Here is a 27088-nt window from a genome sequence, read left to right on the forward strand (position 1 = left end):
CTAACAGAGGTAGAGTCAACAGTTTCTCCCACCTGAGCTGTGGATCTTTGGAGCTCCTCCAGAGTTACCATGGGCCTCTTGGTTGCTTCTCTCATTATTGTTCTCCCTCCTGGACCTGCCAGGCGAGTTGAAACAGTGTTCAAAGCTTTGGATTTTGTTTTCCAAGCCAGCACCGCTTTAAATTTCACAACTTCTTCCTTGACCTATTGCCTGCGCCAGTCCTCATGAAGCCGTTTGTTCTTTAATGTTCTCTAATAAACCTCCGAGGGCTCCATAGAACAGCTGCATTCGATATTGGAATTTGCGCAAATAGACTTAGATTCACAATTATTTTAATTGGGTGACTTTTAAAATAAATTGCCTGCTGGCTTTTATTTAAGGGTGGTAAAAAGGGCCAAATACAAATGTACACCACTTTTATTTTTGAAGTACTCTAGATTTGCGCCCATACGTGTAGAGGCTGAGGAGATCCAAGGAACTTGAGGGAGAACTCGATATTCAAATGTCCTGAGGCGTTTAATTTTAGGGGTTTATATCTGTGGACCTTAATCAAAATTACACAAATATGCTAAAATATGTAGGATATTTACAAAATAAGTTTCACTTTCTGAAATGACAAATAATGTAGAACCTTTAACATTTATTTTTTTTAAATCGATACATCTGTCTACAGATCGTGGCACGCAACTGAGAAGGTCTGAAGCCCTGTTATAGGTCATAGGTTACTTTGTAACAGATTTTCTTATACCATTTGCAGCAACAACTATATTATTGCAGCAATGGTCTCATTGCCTTGAAGGAGGACTTGAGACATTTTTTTTTTTTTACAGTCAGCATGTTGAAATTTCAACTTGAAAGTTCCAACTTAAACCTGGTAATATTGTTACTACTTTCCAAACTCCAGCACAGTTCTTAAAAGCCAATCAGTTAAATCAGATCCTTATTCCCAAGGCAAAACCCATTTTCAATCATTAGTACCAGAAGGCTGCATAAAGAACTAAAAACCACAGGCCATCTTGAATGCATACTCTCTGTGTGTGTGTGTGAAAAGCCCCAGCAGCTGCCACCAGGAGTCCGAATCTCAGCAGGGTGCTGAGCCTGAAGAAACAAAGGAAGCTAATTGCGTTACAGACCACACCTGGAGACCAGTTAGAACAACACCTAAATAATCGGAATGACATTTAAATAACTTTGTTGTTCCATATGTGAAACAACTCTCCACTCTGCAAACACCAGTTTCATGGTTTGAGTTGTGCACAGCAAGCTGCTGCTGCTTACAGATGATCTGCTGGACCCGACTGACATTAAAGGAAAAGCTCCCGATCTGCTGCAGCAGCTTTAATGAGCGGAAACAGTGCAACAACAGCTGCATGAAGCAAAAGACCACATACTATTGGAAAGTACATAATCACTCCAATTTATTGCAAACCGGAAGACAAGCTTTTGTCATTTCATGGAAATCCTCAAACGCTACTTTGGTAAAGCCAAGCCTTATCCCCCGTGGTATCAGTGTGGAGATATGCAGGAAGAGTAAATGATTCAGACAGCTGCAGAGAAGCCTTTACATGACTGAAAACCAAACTTTTATGGGCATTTAACTGATGCGGCTACTTCATCAAAAAGCGTAGAAACACAGGAAGATCTGTACAGCAATTGGTGGAAAAAAAACAGTAATGGCACTTTCATGGATTCTCCAGGAGAATCAAGCGGCGGCCGCTTCTCTTTCGGTCTTGATGTACAGGCGCCGCAGTCTGTTAGTCCTCTCTGCTAATACTGCGATTCAGAACAATTTAAAAGTCCCTAATTTGTTGAACATGATTGACAGAAGAGGGGTAGGGGGTAAATTAATAGCCAAAGTCGACATTCTTGAGCGCTATTAGTGGAAGACAGGGTTCATTGATAAATTTGCTGAGTTCATTTCCTAATACCGAATCATTTACCAGGAGATACAAAGAGCAAAAAACTGCATTTTTCTAAGAAGTATGCAAGTTAAATACTGCTCATTAAAAAAAAAGCTCCACTTAGTAGTAAGCTACGGCTCATTTTATCAAATCCTACCTCAGCACGCCTGGAATCCAAAAATGTACAAATTCATTTTTTTTCCTCACTTTTTCCATTTATTTATTACAATTAATTCAAGGTTTGCCATCACTTTTCCATGTGTCAGCTTTTCCATTTAAAACAAGTCCAGTAGGTGACTGTTTTCCCCTAGAACCTGAAAAGTCCAGAGGGTGGGGCAGGGAGAGAAGGGATGGATGGATGGTTGGGTGGATTGAAGGTGAAGGACAGGATTGTTGCAGGAAAAACAAGGGAGAGGGAGGAAAAGGGGAGGGGGGCAGGGAGGTAGTGGCCCCCTCCCCTGAGAGCCACTTCCGTGTGAGAAGATTTTGTTTTTATAGACTATGTGAGATTCTTTTTTTTTTTTTCTTTTTCTCTGGAGTTTGTCACTTTCTCCTCTTGACGCGCTATCAGGCCTCGTTTCGTCATCTACTCGACGTCCTCGGTGTCGTCTCCTTGGTCTCCGTCCATTAGCAAAGCGGCGTATTTGCTGGCTGAGCTGAACTTCTGAAGAAAGCAAACAAACAAAAAAAAAACCAAAAAACGTCAAGTTTCTTACTTTTTTCCCTGCAGTGATTATTTTATATCCATTTCAATGTAAAATTCTTTTCCACTTTAAGCTTTGTCTGGTTTTACCAACATTTTGTGTTTCAAGCTTTAAATATTTAAAAGGCCTAGCCAAGGGTTGAGAGAAGAGTTATACAGAACAGCGTATTGTTCTAAATAGAGGAGATTAAATTAATTCTATAACTAGAAGAACGTGAAAAATAAACACATTTCTTTAAAGGGAATGAAATAACTAATGTGTTTATTCACAGTAAATAGAAAGAAATGTACAGCTACATCTCAGTAAATTAGAACTATAACTGTTTATTTCTATAATTCGACTCAAAGTGAAACTCAGATTCAGTGAATGATAAATTTTATACCATCTAGTTTCTTCTAGACAGGCTGCTGAAAGCCTCCATCTTTGTTTTGTACTGGGTCAAACTTACTTCACTATTACCTCAGTTTGCAGTGGTTAATTTTGTTACTACCTCCTGCGTTAGGTGTAATGTTGTGTTTTAACACAGGAAATGTCCTCGATGAGAGTGTGTGTGGCTGTTTCTGAAGCACAGACTCCAGCTGTCCACAGTCCACATCTCATCAATCTCCCAAAACACTTGAATGGACTTTGCCTCAGGCTCCTCTAAAAGTTGTGGTTATCTGCACCTTTTTCTCAGTTATTTTCTCTTTCATTCAGCCGTCTGAACAGTCAGCTCCCTTCAGATTTGACCTTTTTGTAGTTTATCCTGATATTGTGATTTGATATGGACCGTTACATGAAAAATTAGCTAATGCCTAGTTCACATGGCAGAATTTTAAAATTGTCGACCAATTTTCAAACATTCGAGACCACACACATACAGTTCGATCATACTGTGTGGTCCGGCAGGAGCAACACACGCACAGATTTCACTCATTAATATTCAGATTCCAGACAAAAATAATCCAGTAAAATCCTGCAATACCATAACTGTGAAGTTAGAGTGAACAGACATGGCAGACGATTTAGAGGCGATGGCGAAAGTTTGTGAAGTTCTCTCATTAAAATCGTTACAAAAAGAAAAGGCGTTTGATGAAGAAGGGGAGACGGCATGAGGAGCGGCTCTTTTTGTGGCATTATGATATGGAGGTGAGTTTTGTTTTTTTTTGTTAACTCTTGTTACCCTATTCTGATTTTCTTTTCTGCTGTTTCATTTAGCTTCACCGGTTAATTATATGACTAAGTTTTTGTTGTTTTGATGTAATAAAATATTTGCATGCATTTGGCTAAGGTTGATGTCAAGCACTGCCTGAATGAATAAATATATTACAGCCAACCTATGTCAAGTAAACAAAAAATAACTGAGTACATCAATTGTGGTTGCAATTTTGGTCCAAATCCTCTCCTTGTTGTTTTGGTTATGATATGCCTCCACAAAATCTTGAACAAAAATTCACATATTTGTCACATATCAACAATTCGGTCCTCCATCACAGATTTCCACTGGACTCTGGGTTGCGCTATGTCAGCTGTTCTTTGTTTGGGATTCCCTTCTGTGCTTACATGACCGCACTTTCTGATTGTCTACCTGTCACATTCAATAGGCTGCGTTCTCGTTCGAAGTCGGGGGACACCACACACGCTGCGATATCGGGCCAACCCAATCCAACATGTTGAATGTCCCTGATTGTAGATCGGAGCGGTCCCGGTGTTCTTCCAATAATAATAATCAGAACGTCCTAAGATTGTCGGACGGGGGAAACCGAGACAAAAAAATCTTGCCGTCTGAACTAGGCTTAAGGAATGAGAAATGGCCAGTTATTACAAATTCATGCCACATCTTTGCAGACATTACCATTTCTAGGCTGCTACATTTTTACAATATTGTTCCTGTAGTTAAATTATCCATCTGGTATTTGTTAAACATGTGCTATTTTATAAAGAACATGAACAAAAAGAAAAGTGTACTGTTCTGTGAGAAAAAGCATGTCCAATCTATTTAATTTACCAAGTCGATCCTAAATATTAATTATTTACCTAAATAACCCGTATTAAATGTCAAACATCATTAAAATTGTAATATAGCACACATTGGAATATTGTCATTTCATTTTAAATAAATGTATCTAGATCATGTTATATATTTTAATTTTGGTCTTTGTTTAAATGTAGTGATATGTGGCATTTTACAACATGCCAAACATGTATGCATAACATGCACGTTATAAAAATGTACGCATTAGCAAATGGTAGCGACTTACGGGGGTTGGGGTTTCCTCGTATTTCTTTGGCTCTGGAGGGGGTCTGGAGTCTCTTTTGTTGTCCTTTCTACAATCGGAATGAAGCAGAACCGTTTAAAACAAACACCAGTGAGTTGATGCTGGGTGTCGGCCGATAAGACAGTTTAAAAACCCACACAGGTACAATCTCTGAAAACCAGCAAACTGATTTTCACTTTGCTTAATCCACCATGTTAGAATGCCTAGATCATAATAATGTATGCTACATATTTAAAAACTGAAGTTGATCAACTACTCTACTGCTTAGCTATACATAAAACAGGTCAGAATACTGAAATAAAAAAGCCAATTCTGAATTACGCCGAGTTCTTCTTTAGCTCTGATGTCAACTTTGACCTAAATGATTTGGTGCAGCCAATGAGTTTTGTGTGGAAGCTGGACATCATGGCATTTGCATGTTGTGCAACATGAGGGGGAAAGATCTGATAGAAACAGTAACAGAGAAGGCCAGTCTTTACAGATGCCCAGGAACTGTTCTCAGTCTCATTAGGAGCTTTGGAAAACTATTTATTCTTATTTCGTAGCTGACCTGTCTGCCTCCTTTTTTCTGTCTTTGTTGGGCACCTCTCCTCGGCCCCGCCCAGCTCCAGGCCCTGCAGGCCCCCCTCGTGTCCGTGGGGCCCCTCGGTCCCGACGCACACCATCAGCCTTGTTCTCATCTTTAAAAAGATGACAGACACTGAGTGAGGGCCTGATTGTAGTGTTTGTACATTGGACAACACAACAACAAAAATACAAAAAAAAAAAAATTAAAAAGCTGTTACAAATGGAACCTATATGCACCAAATGAGAACTAAATTTGAGCAACATAAAAACTGTTTCTATATCGATACAATAGCAAAAAAAAAAGTTTTTGAAAAAAAAGGCAATAAATGTGTTATCTGGAAAATGTGTTGGTTGTTGACACTGCAGTAGCCATTTACTTTTCATTTTTATTCATCAGCCCTTTCTGTAGCTACAACAGTTCTACCTTAATGAGTGGCAGCAAAACCTCTGAAAGCACAGAGACAAACCATTTTCTTCAAAGAAATAGACAGAAAACCAAACAAGTTGTTTTAAATGCCTCAAAAAATAAAGGCGACAAAATGTAAAAAGGATTGAGTATAGAAGTGAACGAGTTATGAAGCAATGAACTTGTATGGAGAATGGTCACAATTTTAGCAATGCTGTTTTTGTCATTTCTCTGCTCATCATTAATAACATAAATACCAGATTACAACAGTCGAAATCCAAATAGCACCAAACAGTTTCCTGTTTTTACTGAAGACCAGGTTTTTCTACAGAGATGCACAGAATCAACAGGTCTGGTTTGCTTGCCTCCAAAGCCGGTGTTTTGATGATATGTATTGCACAGCCTGCAGACAACATTAACATATCTGTGCTGATCAATGTATTATTTCGTAGTGGCCAGAATAACTGTTATACTACTGCGTTTTAAAAAACCAATTAAATCTTTATGTAATACTGTGATATCACTGTGTTTAATAGAAACAATGTCAATGTACTGTAAAGAACTGATTTGCCATGTTGCAGTTTTGTAATTATAATTACGTTAAGGTACAGACTTGGCTAAAATATTTACCATTTGTATTTATCTAAAATAAAAGAAATCCTGAAAACCCTTTTTTACAGACGGCTGTCTCTCCACATGGTGTGATGATGCCTTCGGCATCATCACAATACTGTCAATGAAGGAACTTTGTAATAATAAATAAATGCTGAACAGAAAAGTGCTTCAAATCTGATTTCTGCAAATTGTTTGTAACCTTGATGCAAAGTTTGCCTTAAAACTCAAAGGGTAACAAACCTCAAAATCCTCTAAAATGTAGCAGTAATTAGAGCGATTCAGTGGCTCCATGAACATGGCTGAATTACCATGGCTGTTAATGGGTTTCTGCTACACAGCCACCTGTAGACTGATATTCTTGCACGTGGAGTTTGTGTTCAGCACTCACTGGCAAACCTCACCTTTTCCAGGCCCTCTTTCATCTCCAGAACTTGGCGAGCTGCAGTAAAATAAAGAGCAACAAGAGATACGTTTAAAAAAAAACAACTTTAGACAAGCGACTTAAAATCCATTCTTTTTCCTGGGCATCTCAATATTAGCTGTGGTCGTTTAACAGTGATCACCTGAACTTTGGGGGAGCCGAACCGCTCGGAGAGACGGGAGAGACCGGGGGCCGACCTTCTCCCTCGTTGGAGCCTGTGCTCACAGCACTTCTTTTGGCCCAAGCGTTCTCCTTGGGAAGAGGGGCCGGCATCACTTTCAGCGGCTCCTTTGAGGAGCCGGTGGAGGTCGGCCGCGGCGAGGAGCCGGGGGAGGAGTTTCCTTCTCTCCCAGAGAAAACCTCATTCTCCCCAGAGCGCTCGCCATCTAGACACCTCGACCCTGCCAGACGAAAGTCCTGTTAGAAGAACTCTGAAAAATGTTTCTAAATGGCACAAAGTAGAGCTTTTTATACCAGGAAGAACGCATGTAATGCTCTCTCTGTTGAAAACTGAGCAACAAATTTAACTTATAACGCCTTGAAAAAGTAGACATACCCCTGGAAAATGCATTATTTCATGTTTTGTAACAATAAAACCACAAATTTGAACTTATTTTATTGGAATTTAATGTGACAGACACACAAAGCAGAGCACATTGTGAAGAAATAATACATGAAAATCAAAACGCACTACCCTGTACTGATCAAATGAAATCCCACTAAAACACATTGAGGTCAGGGGCTGTGGAGCTTTACATGTTTTTTAAGGCACTGCATAAAAGGAAAGACAATGTACTCTTCCAGCTGTATTTTTAGCAGCAGGCTCTGCCGTCGAGATGTAGAGCAGAAATATCTCACCTCTCCCAGAGGTGCTTCCTGGCTGCGAAGACTCACTTTCTGTGCGAGATCGCTCAGATTGAGTTTCCTCGTTGCGCCAGCTGGGGTCCCTGAAAACAAGAAAACAATTCCTTCATTTCTGTTACCAAACAAACAATAAAAAGCACATGGCTGTCCTTCTACTTGGGCTTTAAATTCAAGCTTATAAAAAATTATGTAAACACAATCGCATCAACAAACTGAGCTGTTGCGTCCTGTTTTATTTCTAGAAGTTTAACCCCGTCTCTGTCGTAAACACAGCAATCGAAGGAGCTGTTGCTTAGAGTTTTATGCAGATTCATCCCATGGATTTTACATCTGCCTCAAAGCTGATCTGTTTAACATCGTTTTTGTTCTTGATGAAGAGTTTCTGCTGCCATCAACACTTTTTCTTCAACGTAGAAAGTACTCCGGGAGCAGTGCCTCTGGGTTCTTTGTGTGTGCATGTTTTGTACTCCCAACCCTCCATCAGCCATGGCAGATAGTTGCTTGTACTGAGCCTGGTTCTGCTGGAGGTTTCTTCCTCAAAAACGGAGAGAGTTTGGTTCCATTTTCATCTAATGCATGCCAGATTTCTATAAAGTAACAATAAACTGCACTGAAATGTATAAAACTGACCTTCAATGTGATACTTCTTGTGTAATGCGTAAGAAAAAAAAACTGATTTGAACTGAAACTGAACTAAACGCAATACATTCGGATTGTTTTTTCCTTGAATGGCTGCTTATATTTGAACTGCAAACACGCAAGTGTTACCTGTCTCTCATCTTCCTTTCAGGTACTCGGCTTTTGTCCACCTCTAGTTGTCTTTGCAGCCTCTCCTCTTCTTTTTTCAGCCTCTCTTCCACCTCCCTCTCCTTGGCTGCCGTGTCAACTGGTTTTGCCCCACCGAATATGGATGAGGACCTGCCTCCAGAGCTCGGAGGGGCAGCAGGGGATGTGCCTCCGCTGCTGTTACCCTCCTCCTCTTTCGGTACGCTGCGGGGCTTCAGGTTTAACTTGGGTCTTTGCTGAGGAGCTGGGGGGTGAAAATGAAGTCAGTAAGGCTCAGAATATTTTTTTTTTTTTTTTGTAGAAAACTGAACTCAAGATTTGTTGAGGTAACCTCACCTCTCTCCTCGCGCCTGTCATCTCGTCTATCGTACCGGTCCTCCCGGTCGCCATAACGATCCCTGTCACCGAAACGATCATTGCTACCTCGACCATCTTCATAATCTCGACGGAAGCTGCTTCCAAAGGCACGACGACCTCCTCCACCACCACGGGAGTCGAAACCTAAAAAGATGACATGAAGACAGAGGCAGAAGTTAGAGCATCCTGCTGTAGAGAGGAAAGAGCTATTCAAAACACCAACACCAAAAACTCACCTCCTCTATCATAGTCTCTGCGGTCCCTGTCGTCATAGCGGTCCCTGCGGTCTCTGTCGTCATAGCGATCACGATAGCGGTCTCTTCCTCCATCATAGCGATCGTCCCGTCGTGACCCCTCTCTGTAACGGTCTGACTCATACCGGTCCCGTGATCCTGCGATGAAGAGAAAAACATTTTTTGATGCAGATGCACAATAAAAGCGGATGAGGACTGAAAACTAATCATTTCCCGCTTAACGAGTATTACACCTGCCAGAAACTCAAAAATATTATTTTTCCCAGACAATGAGTACACACTAGCTTAAAGAGTACACACTATTTAGGTGTTTGTTGTCCCACACCACCTAAATTATGGAACAACACTATTTAGGTGTTGAGATGTTAAAGTTTTACCACAGACCTGCACCACCTCAAGTCCTCTCACCCATGTTGGGTTTACACTGTGTGATTATGGCAGTCTCTAACTTTCTCAAAAATTGTAGTCTGCTGCAACAAACATCCAATTACTGTAATGACTGAAATGTTTAAACCCTGTAATGTTTTTCAAATGGCATAGTGTGACATCACCTCTGCTCCCAATAAAAACAACAAATGAGCATTTACTGCAGAAAAGCTGCTTTAGGCTCCTATGCAGCTGAAATGAACAAACTGATTTAATAATTTATGAAATCCAATCACATTTGTGATGCATCATATAAAAAGCTTTATACCAATATCACGTATCCACAAAATTATTTGCAGGGAACATCTAAAAGAGGGATAACTAGAAACTTTGACTTACTTTCGCCAAAAGCATCATCCCTCCGTGGAGGTCCATCATCGTTGTCGGCACTTGGCCTAGCTCTCCAGTCGCTGTCTGTCTTGTCGGGACCCATGTCTGCCATTCGTCCACCCCTGTCTCTGCCTCCCATGGATCCACTGTCTCGTTCTGGAAAGTAAAGAAAGTATCTTGTCTTCAGATTGACATTTACCATGTCAAGTTCTTGTAATAATATATCTGCTAAGCTTAATCTCTTGTATCAGAGTGTGTAACATGATTAAAACTCAAAAAAAAGAAGAAAAAAAAAGACGTTCGGATCAGCTGGCAGTTTACATTTGCATTGGATTTGCATGGTGCACACTTCAGTTCACTAGGAGTAAGAACATCAAGCTTATCCATCTGTTTTCTTACTAGATACAGTGCATCCTGAAAGTATTCACATCGCTACACTTTTCCCACATTGCTACACTTTTCCCACATTGCATTACATCACAGTCTTATACCAAATCGTCATAATGGGGTATGTGTGTATGATTTTGAGGAAAGAGATTAATTTAATACAATCTGGAATAAGGCAACAAAAAATGTTAAAAAAAAAAAGGAAGCCAATTTATGGCAGCTATTTCCAATGTGGGAAAGTTTTAAATATGAAAGGTAGTATCACATGGATGAGAGGAGTATAAATATTGCACAATGAATTGTTAGTAAAAAATCATTTTAAATTATGGGGAGGGGGAGAAATAACGCTTTGGTAAATAGAAAAAATGTCCACCATCCAAAAAGAATCGACAAACAAACCTTTATCATTTGACTGGTCTGCAATGTCGACACGAATCCTCCGGTTCCCCAAGTTCTGGAAACATGAATGGTGAACAAAGAAGCACAACACACAAGATTAATTTTGTGGCTGAGTGATCTCGCATAACAAAAGAAAAATGGTAGGAAATACATTAAAAAAAATAAAAAAACCAATAACCAAACTAATAAACGGTTTCTGAAGCAGTTCATCTCACCTCTTCATTCAGACTGAGGGCCTGCAGGAGGGACTCCAGGTCATCAAACTCAGCATATCCAAAACCTTTCAGCCTCTCTGGGTTACTGGGCTCTCGAGGCAGACGTACTGCGCTGATCTGGAAACAAAGAAGAAAATAAAAACCATTAAACGGAGCCAAAACTTCACAAACTTAAGGCAACCAAAGAATAACACAAAAAGTTTTTACAAATTGCTCTTACTGGTCTAATATACTTTTCAGACATATTAAATTTTGTGGGGGGGTTTTATACAAGCAATAAGCCACAATAATCAAAACAACCAAAACAATGCATTAGGTGCTTGTTGTGCTCGTTACAACATATGCTTGCACAAATTAATCTCTTCAGTAAGAGAATGAATTACTGAATTAATTCAGTAATTAAGGTGTATAAAAGTGTTATACACCTTTTTTTTAAAATCAAGAACCACGGTTTTAGGAGCAGAAACCATGATTATCTTGCAACGATCATGACATACTTTTGAAATATCAAACACAACACCTCTTATGGAAATAAATTGCGTTAACTGCATGTTGGTCCGCCGTGTAAGCTATACCTACCGCCAAGCCGCGAAAGAAGTCTTTTATCGAGTCCTCTGTGACATCGTAGGGCAGGTTTCCCAGGAAGGCGGTGTACGGTGGGCTGCGAGGCAGCCTGGCGCGGTCGATGTTGGGCTCACGTGCCGAGCGAGGAGCCGTGGGCAGGATGGACCGGTCAATGGGTGGGGCCCGGTACGTATCCTCCTCAGTGTGCCAAGATGTGGCAACTAAAGTGATTCAATTGGGATACATTTTGCAAAAATATTAAAAAATATATTTCTAACCATTGCTAATTTTTTCTACTTGCATTCCTTGTGTTAAATACTCCCGGAGTAAATAAAATTGAGCTTAAGAGAAAAAAAAATGTATAGCAATGCAATGCAATTAAAAAAAAATTATTAAGTATTAATAACATGCCAAGACAAACCTAAATCATGCTTAGTGAGTATCTCCAAGATTCACAATTTAAAGTGAAAACAGTTTTATGTGCTGCTAATTTAAGCCTCTCACATGACTTTAATTCACCACTTTGTAAAAAAAAAAAAATTCTAGTCTTGAGTAGCAAAATGTTTATTAAATCTGACTCAAACTATCACTTATAAGTTTATTATTAGAACACAGGAAATGCCCAGATACAACTGCATGACAACTAAAGCCAAACAAAAGCCATCAGTGAAAAATATTGACAATCATCTTTACTCAGAGTTTAACCCAACCTTTTAATTTTAGCACTTCTGCAAATACTACAGAAACAGGTACAACTTAACAATCAAAATATTTTATTGTATCACATAACATATTCATATAAAGTATTCATATTCTCTTCTGGATTTCCTCTACTAGAAGTTAGCCATGGTTGAAACCAAAAGATTTGAATATCATTCAATCGTCGCCCATCTTCATTCTGTATATGGCTGTCAGAGGTAATTACATTGTCAGCCGACAGGTGAGCAAACATTAACCAGAAAGAAAAAAATTCATTTTAGCAGATACATTCAAACTCACAAGCTGGGGGTAAAAGAAACACACAACTAAAATGCTGACAAGTTTCCCCCCCCCCATCCTGTTGTGTGTTTGTGAGACCCAGCAGAAAAGGCCTTTCAATCCAGACATGTTTTACATGAGATAACATAACAGAGATACATTTTTAAACAATGTTCCCATTTGTTGTGGAAAAAATAAAATCTATTAGTGAATTAAATTAATACCAAGGTTAATTATTTCCTCAATATAAAAGTCATTCTGCCAGAATTGTTATATACACAGTGTATTGATCCTGCAGTCACATGTTTCCTGTTGTAGTTCATATTCATGGGAAAAGTGCACAAATGAATGCTCAAACATACCACGCACACCTAGTGCAAAGTATAAAAATGGTCAAGAATGAAATGGAATTCTCTATAAATAGAATATTATTTTTAATTATTCATAACATTGTCAACAGAGCTAATACCTAGCAAAACTAGCATTGCTGCTTGATTTCAAATACAGGTATTTCCTGAGAGGATTATAAGTCTGACAGCCCACCAGGCTTTACTTGCCTCCCCCCACCAGGCTAAAGCTAAGTGTCTAGTTGACGCATTGAAGTGGGCATAAGAGGGAGCACGTCTCTTTCATCCAGTCAGAGTATTCGCTCCACATACTGCATTCGCTTTGACAAATAACAAGCAAAGCAGAAATTATTAAAGAAAACAAAACAATTTAGAAAAACACAAGAAAACCTAATACAATAAATGCTTCAAATTTGTACCCCAACAATATTTAGCTAAGAACAGAAATACTTAGTGCCCCTACCAGAGGGCTTAGCAAGTTTTCTGGAGGAAACCCTGAAATGTTTACATTTAGCACATGTACATTTAAGCAGAGGTACTTCCCTGCACTACATCTACTGATGTATTTTAAATACATAAATTATTGGCTCACCATCTCCGTCCAGGTCGTCGGTCTCATCAGCCCAGCTCGTGGACTTGGATGGGTAGCTAGGAGCAGGAGTACCGCCTCCACCGTCTTCTGCCAGGAAGTCATTCAGAGTCAGGGTCTTTCCCTTCTTATTCTTCTTCTTAGCTGGAGGAAAGGTGTACAAAGCATAGGCCTGTCACGATAACAAATGTTGCTGGACGGTAAATTGCCCCAGAAGTTAAACGATGAGACAATTTTCAAGTAATATAATTGTAATGGCATAATATTGAAAGAACACATTCGCAAAGATCAATAAACTTTAAATTCTGATGAACATTTTACAAGGGAGGTGGAAGACATTTAAAATATCCAAAGTAAACAAGTTAACAGAAACAACAAGTAAAATTAATTATGAAGTCTATGTCACCAAAATTGTCCTTCCAAAAAAAAAAAAAAAAAAAAAAGACATAGGTGAGACCAAAGCACCAGACTGAAAACTTTACCAGAAAGAAAGAGAAAAAAACAAACAAAAAATCATGCAAATGCAAGTTGAACTTGTTTTAATTTATGGATTAATGAATTGATTTATTGTGACATGACTAACAAAGCATTTGGCTAACTAAAAGAATAAACTCAATTATGACTTAGCTGTGCTTCATTAAACTACCGTACTTTAAGTGTATTTTGATTGACTTGCATTGGTACTGCTGTATTACACAAATTGGTTGAATTTTTATTTGCAACGTCGTCTCACAATCATCTGCTATGATTTAATCTAGAGATAAACTAATCAAATAAAGATTGACATCTGTCAAGTTTTTCCAAATTAGTACATGAAAAACTTCTGTTAGATTTGAAGATTTGTTTCACATTCAATAAATGCTTACAGCTAAAAAGTCAGATAAAGGGACTCATGTACAACAACCAATAGCAAGTAATTACTACACATTTCAGAGTTTAATACAAATCTGACCAAATTAAGGATATATTCCCAAACATGTCCTTCTTCCTAGTGGGTTTTCTGCAGCATTCAAAACTACCTCTATTAAAAACTAGTAGCATATTAACTTTAGTGTGTTATAATCATTAGAGGGGAAAATTAATTGTAACACCATGTCAGGCCTAGAAGTAAAATGGAATCAGTATCAACCAGATTAACCTGATCTCGTTGAGTTGAACGATGTACAAACACAAACTAACCTCAAGGTGCTTGACTTCTAATATTTACCTCTATTGGTTCATGCATTACAGGGTTTGTTGCAAAGTCAAACATTAGTGCAACTGAAAAAAAACTCCCATAATAAGTTCTCCGTTTAAGTTGCAAGGGGGAAAAAAACTAACAAAAAAACGTATTACTAATCTTTAAGCACAAGCAAAGAACAGTACATTTTAAAGCATATGTTAAAGTAATGAAATTAGATGTTCTTTTTGCCCACTGGGAAGGACTCCAGTCTGAATGCCAACCAGGGGCCAGGAGATGCTCAGGGGAGCTTCACACAGCTCATAAAGCAGGCTTGATTTGTTATGCTTTGAGGAGAGAGAAGAACTCTGACACTCGGGTGTCAGAAACACACCTTAACATCAGAGGAAGAAAAAAAAAGTATTTAAAACCCTTTCCAATTTAATTAGAGATAAACATGCCTAACTAAGTAGCTCTAGTTGTCTGTCCACGTGTAATATACTAGCAGCAACATTTTTGTCATGACCTAATACTTTATTTGGCATGACGTTTTCTTTCTGCGTTACTAAAAAATGTTTTAAGTGTGTAGGTACTGGAAAGTATAAGCACACCAGTTGTTGCCTTCATTATCGCTTTTGTCTCGATGTCTTTGCGGGCTTAGTCAGCAAAGTGCTGCTGACGGAGGGTGCGGAGGGGGGGGAGTATCCCTGCTTAGCTGGCTAGGTTTTAGGGCCTAGTGCAACGTCGCAGCGTCAGGATCCAAGTGCGCCATCAGCGGTTCCAGACTCGGCCGACTGGGAGAAGACAGCCCAAAGTTGGGGGAGATGACCTGTGGTTCGTACAGGATGCGACCCAACAGGTCCAGCTGCCTCGTTTCATCAGAAACGAAGTACCAGGGAGCGGCGCCGCACACGTGGGAGAGACTCTCCAGGCGGCCCGGACTCCTCGGCCCAACCCCTCCTCCACAAAACGCGCCTGCGCCCGACGCTTGTTTGCCCGTAGCGCCAAGGCGAGCTCCGCCGCTGACTTACAATGTGCCAGCTCCGAACACAGTTAGCAACATTTACCAACGCATCGCCTGTAAACGTTACAGTAAATAAACTAAAGCACCAAAACACCGAGGTTACGCTCCCTAAATAAAGAGCGTTTTTACTTGTAGGCCGAGGCATTTCAGATTACAAGTCGTTGCTTCGTTCATTCGGCTTCCCCTGCCAGCTTCGCCTTTAGCGTGCTGAAACAGCCCATAAACGAGTTCATAGGCACAGGACAACGAGACGAACCGCTAAAGAGACAAATAACAATAATTTTACTTTATTTCTTAGACTGTCCGGAGATATAAGCCCGTGGAATTCCCTCTAAACGACTCGTATCGTTCACCCACATAAACCTCACCTGACGCCGCCATGTTGGAGAAGCAATTCGTTGTAGTTCCCGGATGAAAGCGTCAGAGGTTTATTATCGGGGGCGCGCATCGCAGATCACGGGCCCGTGCCTCCTCCCATGTTTACTCCCTGACCCGCCCGTTATGGCTTTCTATTCAGTTTTATGCCTAGAAACATCTGTAAATCCTAATTGTTGGCTTTTTATTTTCATTTAATGTGAATTTTCATCATCCACACCTCTGTGTCTTAATCGTTTACAAAAAACTTCAAGGATAACTCTTGAATGTTAAATACAGTACTTATAAGTAAGTTCTAGCAAACTGCTGGGCAAATTTACTGAAAGTGCTGTGGATAACTTCTTTTTTTTTCACTAACCAATAGGCCTATGGTAACCCTGGAGGATCTGCAGAGATCCACAGCTCTGGTGAGATATTTTGATAGATCAATAGTCATGCTTACCACTCATATTGCAGAGTGACAAAAAGAAGGTCATTTTCTGGCAGAATGCAGTCTGTGCTTCTCTGTATTTTGTATTCACTGTAGGAGAAGTGTTTTTTGAGCACGGTACAGGATTAGTTTACATTGCATACCTTTTTTGGAGTTTGAATATGTTTCTTTTAACCTTTGTGATTCCATAATTCAGAATGTCTGCACTCACAAAGCCAGCCATCTTGATTGACATGTGTGTTTTACAGCTTGTTATTTTGACTTTGACTTCAGGTGAACTCTGGCGGAATATTAAGGGCAGGCTAAAAATGTTTGTTAAAGCCATAATATTGCTTATTGAAAGTATTTTTGTAATTTCTTTTCTAGAAAAGAAAGAGAAATAAAATTTGATCTGGTATGAAAAAAATATTTTATTTTTAAGCCACCTGACCTTAGTATATCAAATTATTTGATTAACTTATTGAAATATTCATATTACTTTGGTAGTAATAAATGAAAGGGTTGCATTTTAATGTCACTTGAAGGCCTCATCTATGTGATACTTAATGTAATGTAAACACTGAGATAAGGGAAATAAGATCTGTGAAATGCAGAGTTACAAAAGAGATTCAGTTTTGTTTTATGTACAAATAAAACATTAAAAATGAACAGTAAATACAGAATACATTTTTTGCAGTTACTCAGGCATCAGGCATCTTTGCCCGAGCCTTTTGTCAGTGACCCATTTTCATAATTTGTGAGCAGACAAGCAACAGTGTACAGCTGGTTGATAATCCCAAGAACACACAGGGGAATTTCAGAGTCAAATAACTTGTGCTCTTTGACTCTGTGAATGAGGGTCTCCACATGCACCCCAAGGCGTGCTGTGGCCGGGGTCTCCCTAACTTCCCCTGCAGACATCTGAGACCTGCCAAAGAAAAATGCTGGCCTGTAAACCTTGCAGGGTACAATGTCGTCAATAATTAAGCCTCTGTATACCATGACAGCCATCCCTGGTTTTAAGAGGGAGAGGAGACCAGATTCACGTGTGATCTGCTTGTCACTGATGGACCCTGCATACAGTCCTGAGATGAAGGTCACTGCCCCATGTGGTGCAATCCCTATCAGCCCCTTTAGAGTGCAGTGTGATTTGTAAGATGAAAACATCTTACAAAAGAGGATAGGGGAAGATGGGCACTGGCACCTCAGCTCAATACAGTCAAGGATGACTGTTGTGTCGGGGTAGTCCTTGAAGTCGGCAGGTAGACTGCTGTGGATCTGGTCCTCAGGTATCCAGATCCTAATGGAGCCAAGCATTGTGAATAGAAAGTTGGTCCATGCAGTAATGATCCAGCTGACCGTGGACAGATGGACACCATAACGGTCAGCAAGATCCCGTTGCTTGGATCCAAGGGCCAGGTAATTTAGGAACAGGAAAAATTCATCAATGGGCTGCAGGGTTTGGGTTGAGGAATCGATTGCAGTTCCTCTCTGTCCTTGGCGAATACTGTCCATGGATGGCAGAGCGGGCTCAATCATGGACCAGAAACGCATCAGTAGGTCATATGATGCAAACCTGAAAAACAAATACAAATTTATTTTAATACCAATAAGTATTTCATAAGACATTTACCAACACAACATAATACAAAAACTGAAAATTTTAAGATTTATTATATATATATATATACTGTATATATATATACACATATATATATATATATACACAGTATATATATATATATATATATATATATATATATATATATATATATATATATATATGTTTCTTTGTTTCCTGCAAAGAAACAGTACGAATCTAAACCTCTAATAAAACTCCTGTTAATAGTACTATATGTGTTATTCATAATCTATGCCTAATATATTTTTAGAAAAATTTAGAGAAACAGCTAAATTTAATATTTATTTTTTTATAATGTAGGACTTAATATTTTTTTTAAGTTTTCAAAATTTCAATATGTAAAGTTATCTAAGAACTAATACAGTTTTAGAAAAATTTAGAGAAACAGTAAAAATGTTTCTCTAAACATTTTTAGAGAAACTAAACATTCTGTTTAGTTTTATATAGTTTTAACTAAAACTATATACATATATTTATTTGCAATGAATGCAAATAAATAAAAAGCATGCACATGCAAATATGTTAATCTACAAATAAACTATATGACTGCAGAGTAAATCACAACATTATGGTATTATATGGGAAATTTACGGGAAAATACTATTACGGGAGCACAGCATAAAAGAGGGGTAAAATATGGTAGGTTCCTGGCCAAAACGGGAGACTTCACAGGTATGAAGACTTATACCAAAACACAAAGTCTCACCTTGTGAAGAATCTAATGTCCCTGTCCGATGACGCGAAACGGTGAATGCCGAATCGCTGCCTCAGAGTAAGGCTCTCGGCCTGTTCCCGTAGCTGGCAGATTTCCTCCCAGAGAGCATAATTTTCCTCCAACACCAAATCCACAACTGCAGGGTCTGGAGCCGAGGCATAATCATGTTCCTTAGTACAGACATTGGCTGGTGGGTTAGCCTCCTCCTCACCGTCCTCTGGTGGTGGTCTTATCCTCTTCTCACAAACCCCTAGTGGTGGGAGTGGAAGGGAGAAATTATTCCACTCAAAGAGAGCAGGTACAGCTCCCTTTTTTAACCTCCGTCTGCCCATTTCTTTCTCAGGCTCTTTTATGTCCTCAGGTTTGAAATGCCGGCTACAAACTCTAGTGTGAGCTTTGATGGCTAAGTCAGCTCTCCGGATAGCCACTATCCATTGTTTCCTTAACTCCTCATCAGCAGGGAAGCTGAAAAAACTGAGGAATTTGTTGCACCTGCTACTCACCGGACACAATGGCACGCAACAAAACTCGGTTGTTGTGCCAGTTGCTCTGAGATATTTTATTTTCTGCATCCTCTTCATTGTCGCAACTGATAAAAACTGTACAGAAAACAGGCTACAGGAAACGATCTATGTGGACTACATTTAAACGGAAGTACGTCACCACTACGCGTGGCACATCGGCTATTCTGGTATGGCAGGCCATTTTAACATAAATTCGGTTTTACCGCCCTTACATCCCAGATATCTGAAACTGCTTTATGACTAGACGTATAACTAATTTAAAATATATTTAATTATATTTTGACTAGACAAAACATCTATTCGAGATATCTGTAATTACATTCTGATTAGTCGAAATGACATCAGATTTACCACTGAGTTGTATGAAGACTTTGGTGTATGGCAGGCCGTTTTAACATAAATTCGGTTTTACTGACCTTACATTCCAGATATCTCAAATTGTTTTATCACTAGACGTTTTAGTAATTTAAGATATCTCTAATTATATTTTGATTAGACAAAATACCTATTTCAGATATCTCTAATTACATTCTGACTAGTCGAAATTACGTCAGATTTACCACTGACTTGTATGGAGACTCCAGTTCAAGATATCTACAATGAATTACTGACTATCTGAAATACACATTTCAGATATCTACAATTAAATTATGACTAGTCATAAAGTAAATTCAAAATATGTCAATTTTTGTTAAAAAATTTTTTGTTGCACAATGAATAAGAGCTCATAGTCGGAAATGACTATATTCAACAGCTCTTCTTCTGGGTCAGCGTAAAGTGAAATGTCCATTTTGAGTTTTAAAATGAGTTTGTTACGTGGCTTTTGATGGTTACATTTACAGATTTACCTGTGGAAAACTGGTCGAGCGGGAGCTTTTAATTCAGAAATCTTCCCATTTTGTCTGAAACTTGTGTTTGCACAGCAATCAGAAAACATGCTTCTGTTACATGACAGTTTACTGCTCTAAAGTAATGGGTTTTAAATGTTTTCTTCTCTGAAAAACACACCAGCAATAAATCTCAGGCTCTGAAAGGAGTGAATGGATTATTTAAATCCACAAGGGGGCGCCCTGAACTGTCTTACACTAAAGATTGAGCATGATAGAGAATTAAACCCAACCATAGTTATTGCTTTAGTATAATGTAGAAAATATGTTACATTAGTTACACACAGAAAATGTACATTTTAACACTATTTGTGGCTTATGATGATGGTATAAAACTATAATAAATAATCTATTTGCTTGCTTTTATTCTGTATTGTTCAATGAACTGAGAGACTTATATGATTTTTTTCTCTCCATGTATGGGAAGCATTGTGCCGCCATTACGCTGTGACATAATTCAGGATAACAGCCGACAGCTGACAGAAAGTTCTTAGGGGGTGTAGCCACACTGAGCTGTTTTCTTGCATGCTAATACACAATTTGATCACTATGTTGTTTTATGAAACCACTCTCTTTCTCTGGGACTGCTAATATATTCAAATATTGTGGAAAGATATTTTTTTTATTCCTAAAAAGAAAATTGAAAATAGACGTACCGTTTAACTTTAAAATTACATTATGTGTTTTTTTCTGTTTAAACACTCCAAAAAATGAAGTCTTTGTTATAAACGTAATATTAATTTGAGCAAAATGTAATATCCACAGCTGCAGATTTTTAAAGATAAAGCCCAAATTGAATGCCTTTTATGCATTTGTTTCTAGTTGTATTCTCTGAAGTACTGTACCAATACTAAAGCTTTAAAGACTTCTTCAATTTGTTAAGAATTTCCCATGTAATCTGCCCAAATTTGCTGTATTTAACGTTTCCCTGCTTTTTGTGCTTTGTCCTTAAGCCTCGTAGTTTTTTTCACTCACTGTTTGTTTTTGTAATTTGTTGTACATATTTGTGTTAATAAAAAAAAAAAAATCATATAATGTATTTAATAAAGGTCAGTTCAACAAGATATGGACTTGTAGATTAAGTTGTGTTTTCTATTTCAGTGTGTGTAAAATTTGTGAGGCGATGATTTTAGTAATTTAGCAGACATCTTGTTACCAGTTCTTAAGGCTTGTGGTAAATCTGATTAATCTTAATTCTATTAGAATCATTTCTGACATATGCCACAGGGGCAACATGCAGAAGTAGATGGTTCAGCTTCTACTTCTGCATGTAGAAGCTACAGAACTACATGCTTCCACTTCTGCATGATCTTTTTCTGTTGGTTTCACTTTGAAGCTACATGGACGTTTATGTATGAGAGAGCTTCACTACTCTAAGGTAGTTGCAGTATAATTAGTAGAACTAGTTACATATGTTTCTCCAGCATCTTTTGTTCATTTTGATGAAAGAATAAATTTTTTCCGCAGTCATCAATTACATGGTTTATAACTGTCTTTCTGGGTGTGGCAGATTTAAGCTGGAGAATACTCACTGGCTGCTCAGGTTTGTGAAGATAACGCATTTATATACTTGGTAGATTTGTCAGGGTAGCCTGCTTTGACACAACATAAAGTTATATGGTGCTCAGGATTTGTGATTAAAAATACAAAACAATGTAGTCAATAAAAACCTGGTGCTCAGTGTGTGAAAAGGTATAGAGTATAGGCCTCTAATATTCTGTTTCAAATTCATAAAATTATTGATCACATGCACATTCATTTAAAATGCAGAACATCTACCTAAAATCCATATATTAATGCATTTTCTACTCATGAAAGTGCATGCAGTTAGACTGCCGTAACTGCTTGATCAAACTTAAGACTGCATTTTCTTCTTTATCTTCAAACTTTGACCCAATCACTGGCCCTTAAAATTTCTAAAAACATTTGATGCCTGTTTTATACATTGAACAGCTATAAACTGCAGAATACATTACACAGTTCTACAAAAATAATAAATAGCCAAAAGCACTGCAGCATGGAAGCAACTTCTTTTATTGGTCGCAGCAGGGAGTGTGTGTTTCTGAAGCAATTAGGTTTCATTGTGTTGCTGCCTGGCTGTATATAGATTTTCTTTCTTTGGCTAAGCAAACCCAGCAAGATGCAGTTTTCCCTTGGCTGTTGGTTGTTTGTGCAAGCTTTCATTGTTCTTCTTCTGGATCTCTGTATTGAATTAACTTGTGTCATCCAACTCCTCCAGTGCATCCAGAAGCCTGTGCAAAACACAGCATAGATTTTTTTCATCTTTATGATGCCCAATTGAAACTTTGAAATGACGGAGGAGATGACACCACATACATATTTATTTTCACCCTCATAGTTCTTACTTAAAGTCTCCACCATCCAGCAGACTCTTGTAAGTGCTGATCTCGGCCTCTAGCTTCATCTTCATGTTGAGCAGTGCCTCGTAGTCCTGTGTCTGCTGGTTAATATTCGCCCGCAAGTTGGTGAGTTCTTCTTCTAGGCGTACAAGGACGTTGTTGTATTTTTCCATTTCCATGTTGTAGCGTAAATCTGTGTTATGTAAAGTGTCTTCTAAAGAGGCTTTCTGTTGAAGAAGTTAGAAAACGTGTGAAAACCGTTCCACAAAACGACATGTTTGAATAAATAATATGCAGCTCTAGTTTTACAGATTTGATCATTTCAATCTGTGAATAAAGCAAAAATGTGTAGAAAGTGTTTTGAGGGCTTACTAAGCTCTGTTGAGACGCGAGTTCAATTTCGAGCGTCTGTATTTGTCTGCTTGAATCGCTTTTTTCTGCCTGAGCCCCCTGGAGTGCTTCTGTATTCTGTGACACCTGGACTTGCACATCTGCAATCTGACAGGGGGAAAATAAAAACACGACATGTTGACCTGACAAAAGATAACCTACCACTTTATCTTTTCATTTCCCTCGTTTTTCTGGCATTCCTGACCTGATTTTCATGCCAGCGTTTAAGGTCCTCTGCATTCTTCAAGGCAATCTTCTCATAGTTGGCTCTCATATCCTCCATAATCTGAGAGAGGTCCTGACCTTTGGGAGCGTCAACATCCACTTGCACGCCGGACTGAGAAATCTGATTCCTTATCTCCATTACCTCCTGTAGAAACGTCAAAGCGTTAGGGAGACAAAATAGGGATGTAAAAACATGTTGTTTTTTTTTTAGTTAAAGAGAGTTGAATTTGAATTGCTGAATGGTTGTAAAGCCTATAGGATTTTTCATATGGTGCTAAAAAGAAATATGTAAAAAAGTTTTGGCTTTTACATAAATACATGTACATTAAGGGAGAATTGGCGCCTCCCTGTGGAGCGTGTGGCTTTAAGCGTTTTAAGAAATATCTATGAAATGTGAAATTCAGCGGTATGTAATTTGCATAATTCATCTTAAGTTAGAGGTTAATTTTTCTGTTTTTAGAGAGTTTTTATTGGATTTAATCATCCATAGTCTAAAATCTTAAATACTTAGGCCTTTACTAAATAATTGTACAGCAAACATAGTTTACAGGTTTTATTTCTGAATAAAGAAACATTTTCACTGTGTGAATGACATTAAACCACAATAGACCATTTGAGAAACAAAGTATATAGATTGACTGAACCTGGATTAGAATTTAAAATTAAACTTGGGTTTCATGAAACCATAACTTCATGTGAAAAAAATGCATTGTTTTCAAGAACACTCTGGAAACACTGACCGAGTGTTTCTATTTAGACGCAAAATGTTAGTGAGTCTTGATACCCTGTTTCATATTAAGAACAGACAGCTGTTAAAGCTGATATCCACAGCTTGTTGATGACGCTTCATCTTAGCAGTGAAAAGAAACTTGTGACTCTGTTACTAATGTGTGTTAAAAGCTGCAAGGTCACAGATAAATCCAGGGAAACTTGAAAGCATTCTCAAATACCTAGGAACTCAACAAATAAAAGAAAACTCCTCCCTGCCCTCTCCTGCTAACATGTTTTTGCTACACAGATTTATTTCCATAGTAAAAAAGAATGGACATATTTTTTTTCTCCTTTTTACTCTGTTTAAACTGAAATGGTAAACTATTTTCTAGCAATCCCTTTGGGTTTCAAGAACCACTTTGCAACTGTGTTGGATTTTGTTCTGCAAGAATATGACATATTCTATTTAAGAAAAAAACTAAATTGGACCCCAAGGGTAAAGTGCTAAAAATAAAGAGACACTGCAAACTCACATTTTCATGGTTCTTTTTCAGGAAATGGAGTTCTTCTTTCACAGCGTCCATCTCACTTTCAATGTTCAGCCTGCTCATGTTGGTTTCGTCGATGACTTTCTTCAGGCCAGCGATGTCGCCCTCCACAGACTGCCGGATTGCCATCTCATTCTCAAACCTGTTGCAGGTCAGACATGCAAACACCATGACACGTTAAATTCCATAGGATGATGGAGTTAAAGGAATTGATGTGGAGAACCATAAAAAGCACATACTTCACTTTGAAGTCATCTGCAGCAAGACGGGCGTTGTCAATCTGGAGCACAAATCGAGCGTTCTCGGCTATTTTGTCAAAGATCTGTATGAGAAAAAGTTATTTTTGTGTAATACATACATACGTGTATGCAAACAAAATATAAAATAAGGACATAGTGCTCTCAAAATATAGTTACTTTTTGAGAGGGCTCCTCCATAGATGTAAAAGTCTGATTTGGCACATTTACTTCCCCATATTTAACGGCAGAAACCCAAGAATCAAGAGCGTAGGATTGTTTGATTCATAGCAACATTTGCTCATAATAAAAAAGGAACCATAAATTGCAGAACAGGAAGAGGGGGATGTTCCTGTGGCAAAACAAAAACTAGTTTGTTTTAGTGTTGCTATATAAACGGTTTCCTGTTTGAAGAAGTCACACAAATAACTGTTTCTTCTCTCCAGCTTTCAGCTGCATGTTGCTGTCAGTCGCTTGTATCACTCTGGGGTTGTATGCGTGCACAGATCTTGGAAATTCTTTCTGACTGACTCTCAGCATTTTTTTTTCTGTGGTCATACATCCTGCCACAATAAACAGCCTAAATTCTTGCCCCCTTTATGCCAAGATAGTCACCATAGATTGCCATTATATGATATTGAAGCACTGGACCCTGGAAAGGAATGTGACATTTGACTCTCTGGGACTGGAGCTGATTGTTATACAACCACTGCACTGCAGACATATTTCAGTGTGTGTGTGGATGTGGTTACTACACATCTGTTTCCCATTGAGGCTCTCCCACACCAGAGCGTGCTTGTAGAATCACCATCTAACAAGCAGATTCTTTAGGGTTTCTTTTTTTCCCCTGGTTTTCTGAGTGAGCCTCTTGTGATTCAAACCTCGTGTTAGTGATTCACTGCAGGAAGTTCTGGCCCGTTTGAAGCACTAAAGGAAGCTCTGCAAAGGAGGGTTGTAGCTTAGCAACCACACCCTTCATTTTCATAAATGAAATCTGATAACGTCTGAAGATAATGCAACTTATTTTTAAAATCCCAACTAACAAGATAGTTAGTGCTCCAAACTTACTATCTTGTTAGTTTGGAGCACACCGTTAGGGAGCCTTTTTCAACACTTAAAATCTACTTTTTGTCATTGTTTACGTCTTTAAACTATAGCAAGACAGAGTCACAGATTTCCACTTTGAAGCACTGCAAAGTTTTCTTCTCACCTGGTTGCGCAGGTCTTCTATGATGGGTTCATACTTGCTGTAATCTCTCACATCCTGACCGCCCCTCTCCAGGGCCTCCCTGATGTTAATCTCCAGCTTCTTGTTGGCCTGCTCCAGGTTCCTCACCGTCTCCAGGTAGTTGGCCAGACGGTCGTTCAGGTTCTGCATTGCCCCCTTCTCATTGCCGAGGATGCCAGCACCGGCCCCGCCACCAGATGCAGCAGCAGCACCAGCCCCGCCAAAGCCTGCGCCCGCTCCTGCTCCGCCGCCCAGGGCGCTGCTGAGCTTGAAGCCGCCAGAGGAAGATGACATGGGAGCACCGGAGCGCAGGGAGGATGCAGAGGCAGAGGAGATGCGGGCACCATGTCCGCCGGCTCCACCATAAATACTGTGAGCTCGGTACTGAGGACCAGAGCGGGTGAAGGAGATCCGGGAGGAAGGGATCTGCATGTTGGAACTTCTGTAACTCATTTTGAAGAATTGCAAGAAGAGGTGCAAAGAGAAATCAGAGCTGTCGAGGCTGACTGCTGGCCGAGTTAGAAAGTGACGCTGCCAGAGGGAAGTGGGAAACTTATACTGCTGCCTCTCTCCTCCAATAACAGCTGGCCTCTTAGACCTGCCCACTTCACCAACTTCTCTCCTTCTGTCGCCTGCTCACACGTTCCGTTTTTTTTTTTTTTTTTTTAGCCCACAGTGTGTTTTCTGTCACCATGGTGATGCGTGAAACACTTTTGGCCGCAAAAAGGCTTGAAGGTTGTTAAAGCAAAAATAGACCCCACACATAAATTATTCATTAAAGCAAACAAAACAAAGTTACACATACACCCTGCTCAGAGAAAGTTTTGTTTTTAAGGTAATAGAAAACTGATCCTGAACAGTAAAGACTCTGCATGTCAATAAGAAAGTTGCTCTAAACTAATAACTATTCACAACCCTTGAGCTATGTCTTCTAGACTCCAACCATGCAAGACAAATTCTTGCGGTTTGTCCATAAAAGGCAGAAGGAATCAGATACTGCATAGTTTCTGTGTTTGTGGTCAGCAAGTCCTAGAATAATCAGAAGTCACAAGCCTTCTTATCTACACCAAGCTAAACTCAAGATAACACCTCTGCAGAAATAGGAAACAAGACCGAGGTGATACGCTCAAGAACACATTTATAATAAGGACTAAATTTCACACTGAGCTGCTTTGCTAACTATTCACACCCCTTGAACTCCGTCACATTTTACCACCTGACAACTAGACCCTGAGGGTATCATGGGGTTGTTTGATAAATGAATGCAAAGAAGTAGTACAATAATAA

General features: G+C 39.0%; 3 protein-coding genes across 6 annotated transcripts; all 3 read right to left on the bottom strand.

The window, feature by feature from the left end:
- Nucleotides 1-1398: 1398 nt before the first annotated feature.
- Nucleotides 1399-16039, bottom strand: eif4ba (eukaryotic translation initiation factor 4Ba). 4 transcript variants are annotated; one of them, XM_028002175.1, is made up of 15 exons: nt 15139-15169; nt 13372-13512; nt 11470-11675; nt 10891-11007; nt 10676-10730; nt 9899-10045; nt 9116-9271; nt 8859-9023; nt 8505-8766; nt 7731-7819; nt 7015-7273; nt 6853-6890; nt 5414-5543; nt 4846-4912; nt 1399-2565 (listed from the first exon to the last, which is right to left on the bottom strand). In XM_028002175.1, exons 1-15 carry the CDS (start codon nt 15152-15154, stop codon nt 2488-2490), a joined length of 1926 nt encoding a protein of 641 aa, XP_027857976.1. In that variant the 5' UTR covers nt 15155-15169; the 3' UTR covers nt 1399-2487. The 4 variants fall into 4 exon arrangements, with proteins under 4 accessions (XP_027857976.1, XP_027857975.1, XP_027857978.1 ...); XM_028002174.1 differs by having other exon boundaries at nt 15121-15169; XM_028002176.1 differs by lacking the exon at nt 15139-15169 and adding an exon at nt 15920-16039 and having other exon boundaries at nt 1402-2565.
- A 912-nt stretch (nt 16040-16951) lies between these two features.
- LOC114135170 (uncharacterized) lies at nt 16952-21996 on the bottom strand. The gene is made up of 2 exons (XM_028002179.1): nt 18684-21996; nt 16952-17911 (listed from the first exon to the last, which is right to left on the bottom strand). Exons 1-2 carry the CDS (start codon nt 19271-19273, stop codon nt 17044-17046), a joined length of 1458 nt encoding a protein of 485 aa, XP_027857980.1. The 5' UTR covers nt 19274-21996; the 3' UTR covers nt 16952-17043.
- A 125-nt stretch (nt 21997-22121) lies between these two features.
- LOC114135171 (keratin, type I cytoskeletal 18-like) lies at nt 22122-26336 on the bottom strand. Its single transcript, XM_028002180.1, has 7 exons — nt 25784-26336; nt 24577-24659; nt 24323-24479; nt 23059-23223; nt 22836-22961; nt 22470-22690; nt 22122-22355 (listed from the first exon to the last, which is right to left on the bottom strand). Exons 1-7 carry the CDS (start codon nt 26252-26254, stop codon nt 22316-22318), a joined length of 1263 nt encoding a protein of 420 aa, XP_027857981.1. The 5' UTR covers nt 26255-26336; the 3' UTR covers nt 22122-22315.
- Between the last annotated feature and the right edge of the window lie 752 nt (nt 26337-27088).

Source organism: Xiphophorus couchianus, chromosome 20, assembly GCF_001444195.1.
Source record: "Xiphophorus couchianus chromosome 20, X_couchianus-1.0, whole genome shotgun sequence".
NCBI classification, from domain to species: Eukaryota; Metazoa; Chordata; class Actinopteri; order Cyprinodontiformes; family Poeciliidae; genus Xiphophorus; species Xiphophorus couchianus.